At 34.8% G+C, this 22,978-nt stretch overlaps 1 protein-coding gene and 1 long non-coding RNA gene across 3 annotated transcripts; one reads left to right on the forward strand and one right to left on the reverse strand.

Moving 5' to 3' along the window:
- Nucleotides 1-863: 863 nt before the first annotated feature.
- Nucleotides 864-21,955, reverse strand: DEPDC1 (DEP domain containing 1). 2 transcript variants are annotated; one of them, XM_030326798.2, is made up of 12 exons: nt 21,781-21,955; nt 19,438-19,703; nt 16,056-16,212; nt 15,486-15,604; nt 14,928-15,058; nt 13,511-13,558; nt 9,807-9,944; nt 7,665-8,516; nt 7,034-7,206; nt 5,143-5,319; nt 3,547-3,732; nt 864-2,839 (listed from the first exon to the last, which is right to left on the reverse strand). In XM_030326798.2, the coding sequence occupies exons 1-12, from the start codon at nt 21,826-21,828 to the stop codon at nt 2,699-2,701; spliced, it is 2,436 nt and encodes an 811-aa protein (XP_030182658.1). In that variant the 5' UTR covers nt 21,829-21,955; the 3' UTR covers nt 864-2,698. The 2 variants fall into 2 exon arrangements, with proteins under 2 accessions (XP_030182658.1, XP_030182659.1); XM_030326799.1 differs by lacking the exon at nt 7,665-8,516 and having other exon boundaries at nt 2,177-2,839; nt 21,781-21,885.
- On the forward strand, nt 4,727-8,792 carry LOC115521520. The gene is made up of 3 exons (XR_003971087.1): nt 4,727-4,829; nt 8,097-8,138; nt 8,380-8,792. It is a non-coding gene; the product is annotated as an uncharacterized LOC115521520 (long non-coding RNA).
- Nucleotides 21,956-22,978: the final 1,023 nt, after the last annotated feature.

Below are 22,978 nucleotides of genomic sequence, written 5' to 3' on the forward strand. Positions count from 1 at the left end.
CCAATGATAGAATAGAAACATATGGTGAAAACTGCATCCCATGTTTTCACATACTCAAGAATATTGGTTCCGAAGGTATTTGCACTTTCCTTCCTTATCAAATTTTCCCTTTATATTAGGTTAAAAATTTTTAGCCAGTGTGTACAATCAGAACCCTAATCTCGTAACTAAACAATAGTTTAATAAGACTCACCAATTGTTCACAATTTTGTTTGGTTTATGTATGCCCAAAGCAACTGAAAGAATACAGGACTATGTTTTTGCTAAGATCTCTTCTAAGTGCTATAATTCTAGGTAATTCTAATAATAATTGTTAATATTTATAGAATGCTTCTTCTAGGCTAGATACTGCTAAGCACTACATATGCATTATTCAGTTTAATTCTCACAATAATCCTAAAAGAGAGATACTATTATAATCTTTATCATATGGATAAAGAAAGTAGAACTTAGAGCAGTTAAGTAATTTGTCTGAGGTTACATAGTAAATAGCATGGTAAAATTCAAACCTGACTTCAAATTCATGTCATTAAAATTTTTTTAAGTTTGTTTGTTTGTTGATTTACTTATTTATAGCAAGCAAGAGCAAGCAAGAACATGAGTGGGGTAGCGGCAGAGAAAGAGGGAGAGGGAGTGAGAGAGAATTCCAGGCAGGCTCCATACTGTCAGTGCAGAGCCAGATGCAGGGGTTGAACTCAGGAATAGTGAGATCATGACCTGAGCCAAAATCAAGAGTGAGACACTTAACCGAATGAGCCACACAGGCACCCCATGTTACTAAATTGTTACACCAATTTTATAATCTCAATTGTATGCACACTAGCTCAGATGAAAAATTACTCTGTCTTTATAGTATTTATATATTTAATATCAATAAATACAAAAACAATTAAATTGTTACAAAACCCACAATAATTTTTATCTCAATATGCATAGAATTCACATTATTATACATCTTTAAACAGGAAGTTTTAGCATATAAACACCTTAGAAAAAGCTCTGATTTGGTCCTATAATCTTATAGCTAAGGTTTCTGGGCAAAAGATATGTAGTTGCCATTTTCTATTCAAGTTTTTAATAAAAAATCTCAAATGAAACACTGTCATTTTAGAGTACAACATTACATTGATAAATCAAAAGTCATTGAACAATGTTTATGACATCCCAGATACTCTGTACATTTTTACACTTGAATGGATATTAAATAATCTTAGAGCAAAATATGGAAGAAAAACTGCCTCAAGTTTGTGTTAAGTCACTAAAGCAGAAATATGGATAACCCTGTATTAAGATGAAAAGCATTTATAATCTGCATTTTCTTCCAGTGAAATAATAAAGCCAATGTGCCACCAGCTTGGTATTTACTTGTTTATAAAAAGTGTTTAGGGACTGATTCTCAAAGTTGGGTAAATATTGGTATCATCTAGAGAGTTTGAAAATACTGATGCCTATATATCATCCCTTAAAATTTGGATGTAACTGATATAAGGTAGAGCCTGAGCATGTATTATTTTAAAACTTTCCAGGTGATTCTAATATGTAACAGTTTGAAAAACACTAGCTGAGAGAACTGTTACATAACTAAAGAGCTCAGTATTCAGCTGAAGGACTCCTTCAGAGTGTGTATTGTTATTTTAAGTATCTGATAGGTGTCTCCCTTGATTAGAAAATAAATACTTTCAAGAAAGACATTTTGTTTTATTCATCTTAGTCTCTCCATAACTGGAATAATAAAAGGCACATAGTAGTTGCTAAATAAATATATTTTGAATGAATACATGATTGCTTTATACTTCTTTTACACCACTATCTTCCAGTAGATACATGAACATAAGAATGCAAGAGATATTTATTGAAAAATTGAATGACCGAAGCACTTGGGATAAATGTTTAAAGCCAACTGAAGACTTACATGTACATATTTTAAAAACACACATATAGGGGCGCCTGGGTGGCGCAGTCGGTTAAGCGTCCGACTTCAGCCAGGTCACGATCTTGCGGTCCGTGAGTTCGAGCCCCGCGTCAGGCTCTGGGCTGATGGCTCAGAGCCTGGAGCCTGTTTCCGATTCTGTGTCTCTCTCTCTCTCTGCCCCTCCCCCATTCATGCTCTGTCTCTCTCTGTCCCAAAAAATAAATAAACGTTGAAAAAAAAAATTTAAAAAAAAAAAACCACACATATATAAATAGATCAAAAGTAGAAAAAGAGTATACAAAAGAGTGCAGCATTTAACAGTAGAGAATTCACTGAGTTTTCCAATATTCTTCACATTCTTATTCTTAGAAATAAGAGTATCCCTAAATAACTTGTACTTTAACTAATATTCATAAGCACATGTGCAGATAAGTTAATTTCTTTTAAAAACAGAATTATAGCTTAATCTTGATAAACATGTCAGGTTTCAAAATTCAAGTAAATAAAATTTTAGCACACACTGTAATAGCTTTTCCAGATGTTGTGTCAAAAAAAAAAATGTTTCTGGTTAAAGTATCTGGTGTTGCTTTTGTTATTTGCTCACAGTTGAGACTCACTACTTTCTTAGCAGTCTTACACTGATAAAAAATTACTTTGGTACCTCCATACATGTGTTTTATTTAGAAAAACCTTATTAATAAATAGACTTCCTTTTTTAGTAGCTAAATTCTTAAGTATGGCTTCATTCACCAAAGTTCTACAAGTATTACATAATTTTTAATACAGTTAGTATCTTAGACTACGAAACTTTGTTTTTTTTAAAATTAGCATTGGTTGTTTGATTGTAGGTTTGTCACCAAAAAGTACTGCTTCGCTCTCCGTGGTTGGAAATCTTTTCTGATATATCAAGGGATATTCCTTCTGAAACTTAAAAATGAGGTGAGGAATTAGAGAGTATTTAACATTATTATCCTAGCTGAAGCCAAGTTCAACATTTTATAAGAATTCAGTGACTTTCTCAAAGATGTATTTCAGAAATGAGTATCTTTTCAATTTATCCTTGCCTCTCCCTCTGCTTTCTCATATATGAAAGGTATAAGGTAAAATTTCTTAGATCCCAGTTAACATTAATATACTAGGATTCTCTTCTGATGTGTTTTCCTCCTAAATTCTAGATGTTCTTCCTTTCCATTGGTAAGGCCTATGAAGGCCAGAATGATCTAGTATATTTCATATTTGAGTATCTCAGACCTGGAATTAAACTTGCCAGAATCATGTTACTACTGAATTTTGGTAGAGATAAAAATTGTAAATGGTAATAATGAGTCACCAAAAGCTATGTATTACAATCAAATTTTATAATTGTTTTTTCAGGGCAATCTAAGTTATAATCATTGGAAGTAAAGGAAGAGTTATCTGTTATTATTATTGTTATTATTTAAATTTAGTAAGAGTATATTTATATTTATAAAGAGTAAAACCAGGAATGTAGGTTACATTTACATACACACCTATATATACAATATCTAAAATCCAAAATAATGAGAAATTAGATTCTAAATGTTACTAAATAACAATCAGCAACAGCATATTTAAAAAGATTTATGTGATTGAGAACTTATGCATTCTCTTACCTGTTTTAGTTTTTTCCTTTTCTCCTTTAGAGGCAAACTCTTGTTTTTAATAATATTCTCTAAAAGTTCTGCAATTGCAGCTTGTGAGGTAGACACTTTTTGTTCATCAAACTCCTGAGCACTAATCTGCTTACAGTATGAATATGTTGGCAAAGGAACAATCAGTCCATCTCCAGGATTTTTAATCTGTTTTGAACAAAATGATATAGTCCAAGTCTATTAATTCTGTTGATGTTCCTGTTTGCTAAGTGTTCTTTTGATGGGATTTAGCATGTATTCATTTGCCACCAAACATTCAACATTTAAAAAAAAAAAATTGTGTTATGCAATAGAGTAGTAATAAATCCCAGGATCTACATCCCAGACCCACAACCTACTAGCTTTGTAACCTTCAGCAAGTTATTTAACTTCTCTTGGTCTGTTTCCTCACCTGTAAAATGGGGATTACATGAGATAATGTATATAGAGGGCTTAGAACAGAATAAGTATTAAATAAGGCAGCCATCCATCATCATTGCTATTAACCATGTATTTTATTCTTTTAACTACAAAACAATAAAAATCAAAGTAATATTTGAAAAGTTTTATTTATTTTGTGAGACAGGGAGGGAGGGAGAGAGAGAGTGTGTGTGGGCAGGGAGGTGCAGAGAGAGAGAGAGGGAGAGAGGTGGGGGCGGGGAGAGAGAGAGCGAGAGAGAGAGAGAATTCCAAGCAGGCTCTATACTGTCAGCGGAGAGCCCGACACGGGGCTTGAACTCAATGAACCACGAAATCATGACCTGAGCTGAAATCAATAGACGTTTAACTGACCGAGCCACCCAGGTGCCCCAAAGTGATGTTTTAATTCACTTTAAAATATTAATGTTTTGACGTAGTAAGAGTATTCATATACTGTTTTTGAGGTGTAGGAGCATGGGAAGATACTATAACATCTGCTCATAAAGGAAGGAAATTATAGGGATAATTATGTTAAGCCAGGGCAATATTAGAATGGTATGTATGGGAAGAAACATGAATATATGTGCTGGGCTGCCAAAGAGTGAATATAATAGACATCTGTTGTTTTGGTTACTCAGTATTCCTTCTCTCCTTCTTTTAATAGTTTCTTCCCGTTCCACCTCCACTATCCTCACCTTTTTTGAAGAACAGATTCTCCTCTAATCTATGGAGAGCCAATCAGAGCATGGCCCTGTCTCCAACGCACTCACCCTCAACCACCTAAAAGATGTGTATTTAGACTGGATGGGGCCAGTCAGAGTCCATGTGAAGAACTTTTCAAACTGGTAGGTGAAGGGATAGTTCTTTTTTCCTTTGGATTAAAAATGTTAAGTCTGTGATTTAAGAACTTTAATCACACTTATGGATCCCCCATCATGTGAAGGAGCCTTTTGTCAAATACAGGACCAAGATGGAAATAAGAGATGAAGGAAACAGTTTTATTGCTATTTGAGTCTCCAAATTCTGTCTACATTCCTGACTTTTAGAGGTTATTTACGTGAGCTGATAAAGTCTTCCCTTTTCATTAGGCTAGTTTGAGATGAATTTGCCACTTGGAACTGACTAATGCAGACAATTTTTAAGATTTACAATACATACATAGCCCTTTTTTAAGTAGTCAAGATGTTTATCCACTGCAGTCTGTAAGTAAGAGGGTACTTGAAGAATTTCCTGGTGATGATCCATTAAGAAAGAAACTAATCTTGCAGCAAGAAGCTCATCAAGATCCACCTCTTCAGCACAGCATAGCACACACCGAGAAAAAGTGTGTATCATCTAGAAACAAAAGATGTGAATTTAAAAATTTAAGGTATTATATAAATAAGAGTATCAGTAGTTTCTGGGTATCATGCTAAAGTACTGAGATAAAGTGATAAGCAGACTTCAGCTTACAAATGAGGACAATTAATTACATTAGAAAGGTAAGAACTTAAAGTACTTGTTAAATATTTCCTTAATATAATTCCAAAGGATTATAAAAGGCTTAGTTTTTTCTTTAATTTTGTCACAATTGTATCAGTAAATATCATGGGTTCTATTGGTATCATATAGATATTTTACTTAAAGAATGTTAAAGAATAATGACTTATTACATTAAATTAATCTCATAAAACACAAGCCAGGAGAATACATAATATATAAACTTAGTGGTTATAAAGTTGGTACCATTTAGCTTTTGAAATTCTGGAAAATAGTCTTTAATTATTTTGTCACACTTTAAAGACAATACATGAATTGTTCAATTCCATCATAAGGAGTCTTCAAATTCTGGGATAAGTTTTGTGTTTCATAACTCATTTACTCTCAATCATATCCATATTACCCACTAAGTATTAGACTCACGTAAACAGACACCTCATTCTAAAATAATTACAGTTATAAGAATTCTATTTTAAGAATTTTGTACATAATAGACAATGAACATATTTATTGAATTGAAATATTTTTGGTTTTATTCCTACATGTCAGTCATGTTTTCCTTTCTCCTTCCAAGACTCAGTCCTTAGCTTTTTAGTCTTCTTTCTTAGTTTTGTAGAGTTCATTTACCCTCAAAGCTTCAATTACCACCTCCCTCCAAACAATCTGCCTTCTGCCCTGATCTTCACCAGGCTCACATTTCTAACAGTCTGTTGGATAAATTTCACTTGAATGTCCTGTATACACTCAAACTCAAAAAGCATAAAACTGAAATTATCTCCTTTCTACTCATGTCTCTCAAAATATATTCCTCTACAAACTTCTCTATGCTTTTTAATGGTGTCACAATTATGTAAGAATAATTCTTCTTCTGTAGTTTGGGTCTATCATTGTTAAAGAACTGTCCTTAATGAGTAGAAGAATAGAGCTCAACTCTAGATTCCTTGCTATAAGAAAATCATTTGAAGTTGCACTGAGGAAGTGGCAGCTCTTGAAGAGAGAGAAAGAGAGAGAAGACACTATTTTAAGAGTTCATTTCCAATCAATAGCTGTATAAAATGCCTCTACCCTCATCCTCTTATGGAGTCTGAGACTGCTTCACAGTAGTTTGTCCCAATTTCTTACCCACAGTGACATGCTATCCTGATTCACATAATTCATCAAATACAACTTTCCCACTACCATAATATTCCCATAATTCTCTAGAGTTATAGTGCCCTTATGCTTTTAACTGTGCCTACTATCTCCTCTTCCTTCCCCACCAAACAGCATTGGCATAAGGCAATGGAATGTGGTCTGATGGTCTAGGTCAATCACTACGAAGTGATATGAATGAAGAGGTAAAGTGCTCAGACAAGATAAAGGTCAGGATATGAAAGTACAACATACTGGGCACAAAGGATTAATGCATCAACATTCTGCTACTAGGAAAGATATTTTTAAGAGCCTTTCTACCCCAAGAATCTAGGATTTTGAGACTAGGACATCATTCAAGTAGTACTTTTAGGTGATTTGCTTTTCTTTTTATAGTTTGTGAACCAAGGCTTATTCTTTCCTTAAGAAATCAACTTACCAGTGATCTTGTACCCATTGCATCATGAAGTTGGGGCATATCAACGTTTTGACTCATTCGAGAAATCATGCGCATTAAAAGTTGAAGCTTTCTACGATTTGGTGGGGGAAGTAACAAACAACATAACTGTAGTGCATCGATGGCAACCCTCTCTAAATGAGGTTGCAGCAAACCTGGAAGGCAAAATTATACCCCACCCCCGAAAAAAAATCATCAATGACACTAGTTGCTTTCATACTATGCACATATACAGTTACGTAAAGAATACAGTTATATAAATATTAAAATAATATTTTAGTATCTAATTTCTTATAACTGTCCCTAGAAATTTCCACATTCCTCAAAAGCATGGTAAGATGCTCATTTTCTTCATAACCTATTTGAGTACTAATATCCTTCACTTACTACAAATAAAGTGACTCAGAGTAAGTTAAAATGAAGTAAAAGAAAATAAGTGCTTTATATAAGTAGAATAAATCTTGGTTATGCCATGACAAGAGTCTTTTACGATAAAAACTTCTCCTTTTGGAGGAAAAATATAAAGCAGTTTCAGAGAAGAAAAGACAGGTAAGCAAAACAGTTAGTAAGCACTAAAAGTTAATATTACATGCATTGAAAGCATCAACCTTACTTTGTGTGCCAGTCAATACAGAAGAAGCTGGAGGTAAAGAATTTTCTGAAAGTTCTATTGTACTTTTGCAGAGTCTTTTATTGATTGTGGTACTAGACTCTCCGAGTTCATTTTCCATAGCTGTTTGTATACTTGTGCTGAGATGTCCAAGATTTGGTTTCATGATAATTTCAGCCACTGGCATATTGATATAACTATTACTTCTTGTACTACTTCTTAAAAGTAAACTCTGAGATCTACAAGGCTGTTTTGACTTGCATTTCCCAATACATAACTCCTCTTGGTCTTGAACAGTCAAAGTAGAGGTTCTTTTAAAACCAACACAGAGTGGTTTTTGAGTACTTTCCTCTGAATGAAGATTCATTAGGGATTCCTGTTTGGTCTTAGACTCTAAAAACTGCTTATTATGTTGTCCTTCTCTATTCACAACAGATTGATGGAAGACATTGGAGACCTCTTTACTTGAACTCCCTGGTAAGTCTACAATTCCTTCTAAAGAATAGCATCTTGATTTGACGTTAGAGGATAGAACATGCATACTACTTAAGCCTATTAAATTATGACAACTTCCTCCCATTATGTCATTAGCACTGGCTCTTCTATTTTTGAAATTAACTAGCTGCATTTTCTTAGCACATTTTTCTTGAAATCCTTGATCACTTATCTGCAGTCTCTTAGTAGTATCTGATTCTTCTTTGTTTTTGTCTTTATGAAGCAGACTGAGAAGAAGACACTCAGTTGATTTGAAGGAATTCAAATTGTTTAAGCGAAGGATTTTTGAAGACTGTGGATCATCTTGGATTTTATGTATCCCACTGGGTCTATCTGAAACTGTGACGTAGCCACAAACAACTACCAGGAAATGAAACAAAAATTAAGATGCAACTGTGTGACAGTGGACAAAAATAAAACAAAAACAATAGTAAAGTTAAAAAAATAAAGCATTACTATAGTATATATTGTTAGTATAGTACAACAGCAGTTGCTTAATTCAGAAGCCACTTAAATAGGACACATGCAACATTCAGTTACAAAGTGCAAGACTGAGTAGAGGTTTTCCAACTTGTGATATAAATCACTTAAAAATCTTTTCAACAATCTAATTAAAGGAATTGAGTCAAATACATTAAAAAATCACTGGCTTCGTCTACAAGTATTAGAAAGCTCTTAATTATAAGACAACTAACTGTACTACAATAAAACTTACACATTTGGTCTTTGTCTCTAGTAACTGGTATAGTGCTCCTAAAACGTTTGGAATTTCCAGAGAGGGCGTCTTTTGTTATCCATAGTACATCTACTGGAGAACATCTGAGTTTATGGTAATGAGGTGACTTAGGGCTGAACTTGCTTAGAAGGTTGGAGCTTTCAACCTACCTCAGACCTCCCTGAACAACAGAAGGATGCGGACTGAAGACTCAGCAAAATCACCAATAACTGATGATTTAATCAATCATGCCTATGTAACTAACCCTCAGTTAAAACTATGAAGTAACAAGGCCAACGGAGCATACAGGTTGGTGAACACATTGACATGATTGGGAGGGTGGAATCCCTGGAGAGGGCATGAAAGCTGTGTACAACCCTTACTTCTTCCACATAGCTGTTTCTGATTTGTATCTTTTATAAAAACTGGTACTCATTAAATAAAGCAGTTTCCAGAGTTCTGTGAGTTGTAGTCAATTATTAAACCCAAGGAAGGTTGTAGGGACACGCAAACTGGTAGTTAGGGCAGAAATGCGAGTGAGTAAGCCTGAGGACCTCATCTGCAGGTGGTACCTGAAGTGTGAGGGCAGTCTTGTGGAACTGAGCCCTTAATCTGTGGAGTCTGCATAACTTTGGGTGGTTAAGTATCAGAATTTAAGGAATTTGTCCTTCACTTGTAGGGTCTGGTCTAACTGTGGGTAGTCAGTGTCAGAAATGAATTGAATTGTAGTACACCCGATTGATGTGAATAACTGGTGTGAGAATGATATATTTGAATTACTGGAAGACAACATAACGGGAACCATAGTATTCCCAAACTGTAAAATAATTTATAGCTTGCCATCTTCATATTTACCTACACTTTGAGATCTTTTAAATTATGGGAAACTTGAAAATGTTAATAAATTTACATAATAAGTAAAAACTCATACATACCCAAAATGCTTACAAATAATTCATAATATTCAAAGGTAAGCAGAGGTTCAGGGAGATCTAGAAAATAATCTGCTATTGTTCTGAATACATCTCGTTCAAATCCAACATAAGTTGGATTATTCATATTACTTCTTGGCCCTAAAAGATAGAAGGCAAAAAAAATTGGTAGAATATATTTTATTTAAAAAAAATTTTTTTAACATTTATTCTTTTTTTTTTTTTTCTTTTTTGAGAGTGAGAGAGACAGAGCATGAGTGGGAGAGGGGCAGAGAGAGAGGGAGACACAGAATCCAAAACAAGCTCCAGGCTCTGAGCTGTCAGCACAGGGCCCGACGCAGGGCTTGAACTCATGGACTGCGAGATCATGACCTGAGCTGAAGTTGGACACTCAACTGACTGAACCACCCAGGCACCCCAATATATTTTATTTTAAATAAAAATTTAGATATACTTATAAAAAGTGTCAAAAAGTTCTCCATGATGGAGCAAAGTTTAACAAATTCTGTCACAGTTCAAACATTTCAAAGAATTGTGCACATCACATCTCATTCTTTCTCATTATGTTTTCATTACAAATCACTGCGAATAGGGGCACCTGGGTGGCTCAGTTGGTTGGGCATTCATCCGAGTCTGGATTTCGGCTCAGATTGAGCCTCCTTGTGTGGCTCTGTGCTGACAGGGTAGAGCCTGCTTGGGATTCTCTCTCTCTCTGCTCCTCTGCTGCACCCATGTGCTCTCTCTCTCAAAATAAATAAATAAACTCTAAAAAAAAAAAAATCACTGCAAGTAACTACTAGCATTTTGTCTTAATACTTATTTACCTAAAAACTGTATATAAGGCAACATTTGAAATATATTTTAAAGCAGTAAGGTTATTTAATGAGATTTTATTGCAATTCATTTTACAAAACAAAGAATATGTAGATAATGAAAATAATTCTTCCAAATTATCTTTTGTAAATTTACATTTTCATAAATTTTGTCTGACGTTAAGCATACCCTTAATGAGTTTAAATAATATCTTTACATTGCCATTTCATTAGCTTAATGTTCTTTTTTTAAATTTTTATTTTTTATTTTTTTAGAGAGAGCAGGGGAGAGTGGCAGAGGGGAAGAGAGAGAGAATCTTAAGCAGGATCCATGCTCAGTGCAGAGCCCGACGCAGAGCTGATCCCACAACCCTGGGATCCTGAGGTGAGGCAAAATCAAGGGTTGGACACTCAACTGACTGAGCTACCTAGGCGCCCCTAGCTTAACGTTCTTCAAAGAATCATGCTTGCTCACTAGTTTTTTACTCAGAAATAAGATCTGACTTCATATTACAGATGAGGAAACTGAAGGTTAGAGTAACTTGCCTAAGATGAAAAAAACCATTGGTGGCAAAGCTAGAATTAGAACTTAGAGCACTTAAAGCAAGACTCAGAGCTTTGAGGTCTAACAACATTTAAAGTGTGCTCCATGGACTACATAATCAGACTCATTCAATGTGCCTATTAAAAATATGTAAGTTCCTCTGTACAAACCAGAATTTATGGAGGTGAAGCTAAGAATTACTGACTTAGAAATGTTTGCTGCTGGCTCACTAATTTAGTAGTTTCCAAATGCTGAGTGTGGGAATCTTCACTAATAAGAAGCTTTTGAGGCATGTTTAGTCCAACTGGAATGAACCTACCTAATGAATCATCTAAATCAGAATCTTTGGCTAGTCTCCCTAGTGACTGTAATATGCACTCAGGTTTGAGAGTCACTATTTTATCTTTCAAGTTAAAATTTTTCTCTTCTCAAACCCAAATAATTTTACTTTTCTGCCAGCAAATTTTTGTATGGTCATAATGTGAGCATACACACTGAAAAAGGATTGAAGAAAACAATCACACACATTTAACGGCTTAAAGGCTAATATGGGTTTTATGTAGAGCAAAGTAAAAATCTTTTTAAAAATTATTGTTAAAGTTTTAAGTTTATTTATTTGTTTTTGAGAGAGAATGTGAGCAGGGGAGGGACAGAGAGTATCCCATGCAGGCTCCACACTCAGCGTGGAGCCTGACATGGGGCTCGATCTCATGACTGTGAGATCATGACTTGAGCTGAAATCAAGAGTCAGATGCTTAAGGAGGATATAAGATATATTCTTAATATGTAGAATAAAAAAATGTGATAATCATTAGAAAATTTTCTAAGAACATACTCTTATTAGAATTAAAAATACAAAATTTATAGTTAGTGTATCTAGGTTTGAATACATATATCTTTATGTATCAGTAGAAGACTTTCAAAAGCCTTACTTTCTCTTCTAGAAAAAAACTGAGGATAGTATATTAATCACTCATTCCTATATGTCACAGGATTACTGTAGGGGATTGAATAATAACTAAAAGTTTAAATGCTACCTCTAGCTAGATATATTGGTAAACTGGAATCCAGTAAGTTATATCTTTGCTATCATTTAGGTATAACATGGACTGGTAAGAAAGGGGGAAAAAAAAACTCTAAACATGGGATATTTGAGAAATTCCTGAAAATATAAGTATTGGGTTGCTAACCATGAGCCAAAGTATAAGACAGAAGGGCAGTTAGGTGGGGGAAGGCAGAAAGAGAAACTCACAAATCAAGCTTATGATTAAGATCTTTACACCTCAGTTTGATAAATAAAATCTTTCTATAACTTACATTATTTACTTTATTGCTATTTATTCTGTTATTTTGTCATATTGACACCCAGTGGACAACAAGGGAATATGTACCTATCTTGAACATTATTAATAAAATACTCATTTCATAAGAACTAGAAAAAAATCCTTTTATAAAAAAATTATTAAAATATAATTTAACTTTTAATGATTTAGAAGCACATATTTCTGCATATTTTTAAAACTGATTTTTAGGGGCACCTGGGTGGCTCAGTCGGTTAAGCATCTGACTTCAGCTTAGGTCATGATCTCACGGTTTGTGAGTTTGAGCCCTGCATTGGGCTCTGTGCTGACAGCTCAGAGCCTGGAGCCTGCTTTGGATTGTGTCCCCCCCAACCCCTGCTTGCACTCGCTCTCTCTTCCAAAAATGAATAAACATTAAAAAAACTTTTTTTTAAATAAAAAAATTGATTTTTAAAGCAATTAGGGCTTTGTACTTGAGCCAGTGTCTCAAATTATAAAAATTAATTATCACTGCTCACTATTGAAAAAGCTTTTTTTCCATTTACTGATTAGTGACAGATCATTTTTTTTTATAAACATAAAGGTTCCATTAATGTATCTTATGGAGTACAAGCATGTCATGAAGCAGCTCAGTGTTGACGCTGTGTACAATGGCAAGGGAAATGAAGTAGATTTAATGTGACTTCATTTCTGATTGAACTTTTCCACTTTATAAGAGCTATTACTTAAAAGTTGCTATTTGAACTCTATCGGCCTCACTAAGGCAACTGGTGTAAGTTATACCTAAAAATCCTTTGATATCCACTAGCCTGTGATTTTATGATTTATGAAAACTGAGCTACAAATGATGAACTTAAATTATGAAATCACCATCTGCATAGAAAAAGTTATGGACTTTATAATGCATTCCACATGCAAGGAAATGCAATCAGATCTACTAGATTGTCATTCAAACATCAAAAGAAATAGCATACTTTATCAGGATTTCTATAAATTGTTTTCAAAATTTCCTTAGCTCTTATTAATACACATTTTGTTTGTTTAACTTACAATTTGCCAGGCACTTCATGGCAGATAATACCCAGTGAGGAAGGTCATCTATACAAAAAAAAATTTATATTGTTCAATAATATCACCTAATTTCCATGATACTATATTTAAAACTTTATGCTTATTATATATAATTACATACACACATATATATGTATGTATGTATATGTATGTATATTACCAGGATTAAAAATTATTATATGTTTAATAAGACATAAGGTGAAGACAATATTTTAAAATACAAGTTTAAAAGTCATAGAGATCTTGAGTTTGATTCTTTCCAGAATACATAAAACAATTACCCCCAAATTGAGGATATTTTGGTGGAGGGTTCATAAATAGTTAATGTTCATACTTGTCCACTGCCACCATGTTTTCTTTATCTTAATTTCCATTCTGATTATAGGTATGCTATTTGAATATTACTGATTTGAGTGAGACCTATGATTGAAATGATATATCTGAATATTAGGGTGCTTTTAGTGAGGCTTGCTTAAAATCTTTCATTTGCTACTAACTGAAGTATGCTGCATGAAATCGAACTGTTTTTTGACACCAGCACAAAAACCACACATACACTTAACTTGAAGAGTTTATGGTTATAAAGAATAGAAAGTTTGAATAAGAGAATATACTGTTAAGTATGTGATTTTAGGTAATTTAAGATGGGAGTGGTACAAAGCCATATGCATATGCAACATAAGTTTTTGCTTTTTGTTCCTACAATTCAAACTTTAAAGTTCTTGCCAACACAAAGAAACTCAAGTAATACATACCAGTTAATTCTACAGGCAACAATTCATTATAAGAAATGAGTCAACATTTTGAGATTTATTGATACATTTCTTAAAATGTTAAGTTTTCAATGTAATGCCGCTGGGTTGAATATATCATTGATTTTTCCATCTTATATCTAAAATCAATACATTATATATATATAAATATATATAATAAACCAGTGATCTTTAAAATACTGGTCTTGAGACTTTGGTCTTGAGGGTTTTGCATATGTCTTGACTTGTGTAAATTTATATGTAACTGCTCATGTAAGCTCCAAGAAGCCATGGACCATTTTTCTCTTGTTCATCACTAAATCTTTAGTATAATGCCTGGTACATTGTAGGCCCTCAATAAAATGTAGTTAATCAATAGTTTTAATTATATTTTCATACCTTTTGGATGTTTAACCTTGCCATTTAAAAAAAATCATGCATAAATACCATGAGAGGCTAAAATAATAGTACCAATAATATTCACTTAAATGATTACTAAAGCACTTATGATGATAATCTCCCCTTAATACTTTTTCAGTTAAAGTACTCTACTTTCTACATTTTTAGCCTCTCTACACCCCCACAATAGCTGCAACCTATGTTAGCAAGTTTAAAAGAGTCCAACTTCTTTTATTGATACCAACCTGATTTGTCTTGTAGTATAACTATTCCATGTTTACTTGTATTGGTCATGTTGTACATTATGTATTGAGGAACTACTTGATTTGGATTTATGACTTCTTCTAGGGATGACACACCTAAAATGGTTTGCAGGCTAAACAGAAGAAAAAATACAAACTTCTTTTTTCTACATAAAATAAGTGGAATGGGATATAAATATTAAAGAGTACGAATGGCAAACAAAGCCATCAGAATATTTTTCTTAAGCCAAACTGATAAAGGTTATAGTTAGTATACACTTTCAAATATACTTACCTTAGTAACCTTGTAATGATTCCAATACAGACCCCGAACTATAGCTATATATAACTTTGACTCAAAGAAAAAACAAATCATACTGAAAACATTCTATTTCAACTGTACTAGAAGTTCAAGAGCACTTATTAAGAAATACAAATACAGGTTAAATTCTAAGCTTTAAGAACTAATCTGTTTTTTTGCATTTGTAGATCTTGATAAAAATGTCAAATTAACATTCTAGAACACCTGTGGAACTTGGTTAGAGCTTAGTTTTAGCTTACTAGATCAGAATAATATATCTCCAAACTTCTTCAATATCTTCTGGGCTTATTTCTCTATTATCAACTGAGTTTTCTTGATCTTCATTGATTATTACATGGTTCATTTTCTCTATATTTTCCTGGAAAAAAAATTACTTTGGTTTAACATGCTATGCTCAAATTAAGGAAATATTGAACTGACACAATTCCTAATATTTAGTAATTCTACTAGTAAACAGTCCACTGTGAAGCTGTAAGTTTAAGTGTCACCTGAAGGAATAAGGTTAACATATGGCAATAAAGCTTTTTGGTTTTGTAGCTGCCCCTACCACTCTCAAATCAATTTAAAACAAAACATGTTTAAGTTATACAAATACTGTTTCAGGTGTGTCTTATTACCATTTTTATTATTGTTCCTATGGGTTCTATTGTTCTACAGTAAAACATATACACATATTTTTGGAATATAATGTAGGTCAAGAGACTTTAGTATTGGCTTCAAATATTAAAGAACTATCTACTTTTACTGTTTTATAATTAAGTACATGGTAATAAAATTTAAACTAGTGATTAGTAAAAAGGATGTTTTACCTGAGAGAAATGTAATCCAGGTTTTTTAGGAGTTCTACGAGATAAATTTCGTAATTTAAAAATGCTATCTTTATCTTTGGAAAAGTTCTCTATGCTGTTTTTTCTCAATTCTGGATGCCTTCGTGGAAAACTTTTAAGCGGAGAATTTGCAGGAAATCTGGTTTAAGAATAACATGCAATTAAATAATGTAAGATCAGAAACAAAGTTTTAGTGTCTGTTTATCTTTTAAAAATCACAAAAGAACTGAATTTATTTATATTATTTATATTACCAAGGAAGGAAGATTCTACATAAATTGATTTTCCCATTAAACCTTTAAAAACATTTTAATGGTTTCCTACTTTTTTAGTATATTGTATGTATTTTAACTTTATATCTGGATAAGTAAGAGTTATTATTGGGATCAATTCTGTTGAAGAAAAAAATAGTTCCATTTTCTAAATTTCTTTGACAAGCTATCTAATTTATATATATTTTCTGGTCTTTGTCTGACTGTTCTTGTTCTGATTTCCAGAGCTTGGTCTCTGTTATTCCTTTTGACTATAATGCTTTCTCCCCCCTCCAGTATAATAAAAAATATTTCAAAGATACAAGAAAGTACAGAAAATAATGTAAACAACATCCAGATATGTAATCATCAACCATCAAACAATACAATATTTAACATTTTACTCAAGACTTCATTATTAAAAAAAAAAAAAAGACTTCATGATTATTTTTTTGTTAATCAAATTCTTTGCTTATTCTATTTCTTTCTCTTTCTGAGGGAAGCCATTAACTTGCAGTTAGTGTGTTTCTTTCTTATTCATGTTTTTATACTTTTAATAAGTATACATAAACAACATATGGCTTGGTTTTTTTTCTCTATTTATATATTAATATATAAGATATATGTATAATGTATAAAATAAAATATGCATAAGTTTTTAGTGACCTCAGAAGTTCTTATTCCATGATCCTAAAAATATTTTCTTATACCAAGTTCCCATGTACAGTTGACCTTTGAACATGGGTTTGAACTGTGCAGCACACTTATACACATTTTTTGTATATACAGTACGGTATTATAAATGTATTCTCTCTTATGATTTTCTTAATAACATTTACTTTTCTCTAGCTTACTTTAATGTAACAATACAGTATATAATACATTTAACATACAAAATGTGTGTTAATTATTTATTTTATTGATAGGGCTTCTGGTCAACAGTAGGCTATCACTAAAGTTTTTGGTGAGTCAAAGTTGTATGTGGATTTTTGACCATGCAGGGGAGGGGGTTGGTGCCCCTAAGCTGCGTTATTCAGGGATCAACTGTATGTATAGTTTTGTTTTTTCAGTACTTAATTATTTAAATTTAAGCCCAGATATTGGGTAGGGAAATTCTCTCCTCCTTGTTCTTCAAAATTGCCTTGGACTTTTATATTACTAAAAATACTTTAGAACCTGCTTGTCAAATTCTATAAAAAATTATATAGGGGTTTTGAATGAAATTGCATTTAATTTATATATATATCAATTGGGGAGAAATGACTTATTTATGATACTAAGTCTTCTTTCTTTAAAAATGTTTATTTATCTTTGAGAAAGAGAGCTCATACACATGAGTGAGGAGGGGCAGAGAGAGAGGCAGACAGAGAACCCCAAGCAGGCTCTGTGCCATCTGTGCCCTTAGCACAGAGCCCAACATGACTGAAACTCACAAACTGTGAGATCATGACCTTAGGTGAAATCAAGAATCCAACGCTTAACCAACTGAGCCACCCAGGCGCTCTGGATACTAAGTCTTCTGATTCATCAACAGGATATCCTTCTTCACTTATTACCTTTAAAACAATTATATAATTTTCTCCAGTAAAGTCTCACACATTTTTGGTAAAGTTTATTTTTAAGTATACTTTATAAATTTGCTAACATTATAAAACACTTAGAGGCAGAGAGACTAGTTGAAGAGTTATGCAGAATTCTGGGTAAGAGAGAAAAATGGTTTAACAAAATGAACTATCAGAGTGAAGGGAGGAGTAGATCAGAGAACTGCTAAAGTGGTATAACAGAGATGGTCTGTTAACTAAATCATATTTAAAGGGGAGAAAAAGGAAAAGAATCAAAACAGCTATAGGGAAGACAGTGCTATTCAGTTAAGTATGGAGTAAGAAGATAAAATTTGGGTTAAGACATGACAGTGATTTTTCTATATGTTATATCTGAAGTGCCTAATGGGCAAAAATAGGTCTGAAGCTCAGGGATATATTTGGGTTGGAAGTTTGAAAGTTATAAGGAAAGTAGGTGAAGACATGGCAAGAGATTGCCCAGGGAGACAGTGAAGTAAAGACAAGTCTAGGACCTTTAGAACCAGTAACAGCTAAAGGATGAATAATAGCAAAGGAGCTCACAAAGTGCCTAAGCAGTAGTTAAGACAGGCAGGATTTGTAGAGTGCTATACAAAAGGAACTACTCACATGCTTGTTACTGCAATTTACTTGTACAACATAAATCATCTTTGATACACAAGAATCAACTACTAAGGCACTTCATTTGAAAAGTACTAATTTTTTAGAGAGAAAAAACATGGATATTAGAATCCAAAGACCTAGTTTAGTGATATATAACATAGAACCCTGCACATGAGAGAAAAAGCAATGGTGCTGGCCTAAGGGAGTCAGAAAGGCTCCACAGAGGAGGCTGCAATAGAATTGACAGGAGAGCAAATGTATTTACTAATCTGACAATGTCTACAGTGTTTCAAGGTAGAAGAACATATTTCAGACAGATATAACAAGATTTACTGAAGCATGGTCTCAGCTTCCTCATCTGTAAAAAGAAGTTAATACCTAACCTGCTTAGCTAGTCTAGGGATTAAGTAAGAAAACATGTAAATCATAAAGCAGGTCTTCTGATATATGGTAAATCCTTAAAAAAATATTCTCTTTAACCTATAGTATATTTCTTCTGTTATTTATTATATAAAATTTGCTATTATTTCTTTTATCACATGTATTCTTAGGTTATATGAGATTATGTTACTTGGAGGCAAGGACCTGTGAGAATTTGTCTTATAATTCTTGAATCTATGAAACCAAAGGTTAATAATGACCTATCCTTGAAATGTTACAGATTTCAGAATATGCAGAAGTGATATCACATTCTTTCCTCCCAATACTTATTTTATTATATATACTATCTAACATTTAAAAAGTTTTAATTGTGTAGCAATTAACTTTAAATTCTAAGTGGTTTTAATTGCACTAAGAGCAGTAACAGTTTTATAAAGAAAACATGTTTTTTTTCTGAAAAAGCTGCAATTTTAGTAAAAGTATTATAGAAGTGGAGTTAAATTATATTGTTAAGTAATTCAGTTTTGTAGTTATTTATCTGTTCAGTACCTGAATAGCTGACTGTTGTCATCAAGATTTTCTGATCCCCATCTGCCTTTGATATCTTCAATTACATGATTTTTAAGAAATTTTCTTAACAATTGGATTGTCTGTTGCCTTGTAACTTCAGGACCAAAATTATTATTATTTCTTAATAGGTCATAAAGCCAGTCCACTGCTTCTCCTGCTGTAAAACAATTGCCATATTTTTTAAAGTGTTGCCTGTGTTTTCTTAGAGGCATTCCTGCTCGAAAAGATGTTGTAATTTCATTCCACTGCAAAAAGAAAATATTAAAAAAGAAATTAAACATTGTGCTGACTCAAAACAAATTAGACAAAGAACATTATTTTATTCATATCTGATTACATCATAATTCGTGAAATCATTGATCTTATTTACTATAGAAAATTTTATATATCATACCGATTTCTCTTTATTAATTCTGGCATTGTAATAATATGTCTTTGTAATAGTGTAAAGGCACTTATTGGCTGGTTGGCTTATTTAGGAAACCTAGAAATAATGAAGAACTGTAATGAACTTGCTTCTTAACCTTCAACAGAGAAAGTACCCTTTTTTTTTTTTAATTTTAACTAATATTAGTAAAATGTTGGTAACATTTGTGTCAGACACTGCTCTACATTCATTACTTCACTTTCATTCTCACAATTCTATGAATAGGTACTATTAGTATCCTGTTTTCATATAAGGAATATGAAGCACAGAGAGACTGATAATTTGACCAAGGTTACAGAACTAAGTGATGAACTCAGGCATTGAAACCCAGGTTTGAATATTCTAGAACCTGCAGTAATAACTACCAAGCTGGCCAAACAAAATTGATGGCAGGCCGTAGTTTTACTGGTAAAATACCTTTAATGTTGCAATATCTTCTATATTTATTATAGTATTTTTTAAACGTTTATTTTTGAGAGAGAGAGACAGAGAGAGAGAGAGAGAGAGAGAGAGAGAGAGAGAGAGAACGTGCGTTGGAGTGCAGGGGAGGGGCAGAGAGAGAGGGAGACAGAGAATCCCAAGCAGGCCTCCAGCTGTCAGTGCAGAGCCTGAGGAAGCACTCAAACTCAGCAACTGGGAGATTCTGACCTGAGCAGAAATCAAGAGTCCAACGCTTAACCCACTGAGCCACCCAGGCGCTCCAATATTTACTATAGTGTTTCTTATGTAAAGATTCCAATAGTGAACACTGAACAGATGAGGCGAATTAAGTAAGCTTTAAGTCCACTATATATTTAATAACACTGATATACCTATGTTTTAAAAAGATACTCATATTTTCTAAATTGTCCCCAACCCAAGCTTTCAAGGTTTGTGGCGGCTAGAACAGCGGAGAACTAAGGTGGTGGTGGTGGTGCAAAATGAACACATCACTTTTTAATTGAAAAATCCTCCATTAGAGGTCAAGAAATCTGACTTGTAACCCCAACTGTGTGGCACCACAACACAAAACCTAAGAGTTGAAAACACAATAACTGTATTCTTTTCTTCCCACCACACCTCCCCATTTCACACATTTATTTACTCAAGAAACACTGAGCTGTAGCCTATCCATAGGATCTATGCATCACAACACACGTTCACACGCAGTATCCTCTCAGTATATCCTTAAGGTAGATATGCATCATTAGCCCTACTTTCCCAATGTGGAAACTGAGGCTCACAGCAGTTAAGTCACTCGCCTAATGTCTCCTACCCCGTGGCGCTGTATTCTCTTGGTTTGAAAATTTAAGTGCACAAAGACTCTGTACAAATCCAGTGACTACCAACAGTGGTTCCTGACGAGTATCTTAAACACTCTGGGTTTAGTTTTTAAATGGGCAGCTGTTACCTAGTGCTATTCAGTCGGTAGATCCTGCATTGAATTCTACAGGCCCCGCAAAACGAAGCTGTCACATTCGGACTGTCCCCATTCTGACACTCCAGAGTAATGGAACTCCGAATTTTTTTTTGTATCCAGATGGGGGTAGAAAATCAGACGTGGGGAACGGCTAAAATCATAATATTCTCTGATGTTCCAGGGCAAGCTGACAACTGCAGGCACAGTTGTCGCCCAAACAAGGCCAGAGTATGATGCGCCATCCCAGGGACGAGACCCTTTGGACAAACGGCTCACAGGGAGGGACACAGCCCCGACCTCCAGGTAAGGGGGAGAGGCGTGTCCCGCAAGGGTTTCCTGATACCGGTTTATTCCCCCGCCCCCCTCCCCCGACGTCTCAGAAAACCAAACCCAAACCAGGTTCTGGGACCCGTCTGTCCGCCCCAGGCAAAACTCCGAACGCTCTCACGTAAAGTCGGCTGCGGTTGGCCGGTCTAGTCGTTCTGCGCTGTCTTACCAGCTTGGTGGCCCGATAAGGTCCGGGAGGCACACTCCGACTCTCCATTCCGCCCGCCGGGCCCGGAGGTCTGTCAGCGCTCAGCGCGGTGCATGGCGGCCTTAGGCGACTCTAGGGCTCTGGGGGCCCCCGACGGCGGCTGGCTGGGAACAACCGTCCGCCGCGCCGCGGATTTGAATAGCGCAGAGGGCTGCGCTGATTGGTCGCGGCCCTGAGTCACGTGGCGCGCCGCCAGGCTCCGGCTGCGGTTGGCTTGCACAGTGGAGCCTCTCAGGGCTGGGGCGCTGGCGGTGCGTGGCTGGCACCCGCTAGTCAGCGCGGGGGCCGGGCCCGTGGGACGGGCTCTGGGCTTCACCCGGCTGTCCTGGAGCTGCTTCTCCCTCTTGCGGTTGCAGGCGAGGCGGAGTCTTGTTTCCACACTAAGAACCGGTGAGGCAGTTTAGTCACGGACTGGATGGTTTGGAGACCAGGCTTTGGCTTCAGGGAATTTGAAATTTGAAAAGAAAAAGGAAAACAAAACCCTAAGCCCTTTTAGCCTGGCCCTACAGGATCTCCAGCAGTGGTTGGCATGTAAAACAAAGCATCTCTGGGGCGTAGCTTTCACCTGACAAATCCCTTGGTTTTGCTTCTAAAAATCTTCCTGGGTGTATGTTGCTGTGCTGTCGTTCTGATACAGCTTAGCAGGGGCCATGATTCTGTTCTCAGTGCAAAAATGTAGGTTATCCACACCCCCCTTAATTTGGAGGTAAAATGGAGCATAAGTAGATTTCCGTTAAGTACACACACCATGAAGGGCTTGGGAAAGGTTGTGTAAAACTTGCCAAGTAGCTCCCCTGAAGAAAATCTACCATGTCTTTATAGGAATGCTGGTTATGTTTAAATCACAATCATACGCTTAAAAATTCGATGGGATTTTAGAAAATCTGTAACAAACGTTCTTTTTCTTCTTTTTAAAAGTTTATTTATTTTGAAAGAGAGCAGGGGAGGGGAAGGGAGAGAGGGAGAAAGAATCCCAAGCAGGCTCTGCACTGGCACTTGAACCCACAAGCAGTGACATGACCTGAGTCGAAATCAAGAGTGGGATTAACCGCCTGAGCCACCCAAGTGCTCCCAAACATTATTTTTTCAAATGATATATACTAAGTTCTGAACGTTGAAGAGACTTACCCAAAGTCCCGGATCTCCTTGGCGGAGGTCA

Source organism: Lynx canadensis, chromosome C1 (genome assembly GCF_007474595.2).
Source record: "Lynx canadensis isolate LIC74 chromosome C1, mLynCan4.pri.v2, whole genome shotgun sequence".
Lineage (NCBI taxonomy): Eukaryota > Metazoa > Chordata > Mammalia > Carnivora > Felidae > Lynx > Lynx canadensis.

Excerpts from the sequence above, each read along its gene's own strand:
- DEPDC1 (XM_030326798.2), bottom strand. The coding sequence starts at position 21,828 with ATGGAGAGTCGGAGTGTGCCTCCCGGACCTTATCGGGCCACCAAGCTG. Across the intron at positions 13,559-14,927 it reads TATACTACAAGACAAATCAG|ATGACCTTCCTCACTGGGTA; the intron begins GTTGGTATCAAT and ends TTTTTTGTATAG. Across the intron at positions 7,207-7,664 it reads TGTATTGACTGGCACACAAA|GTTTGCTGCAACCTCATTTA; the intron begins GTAAGGTTGATG and ends TTTGCCTTCCAG.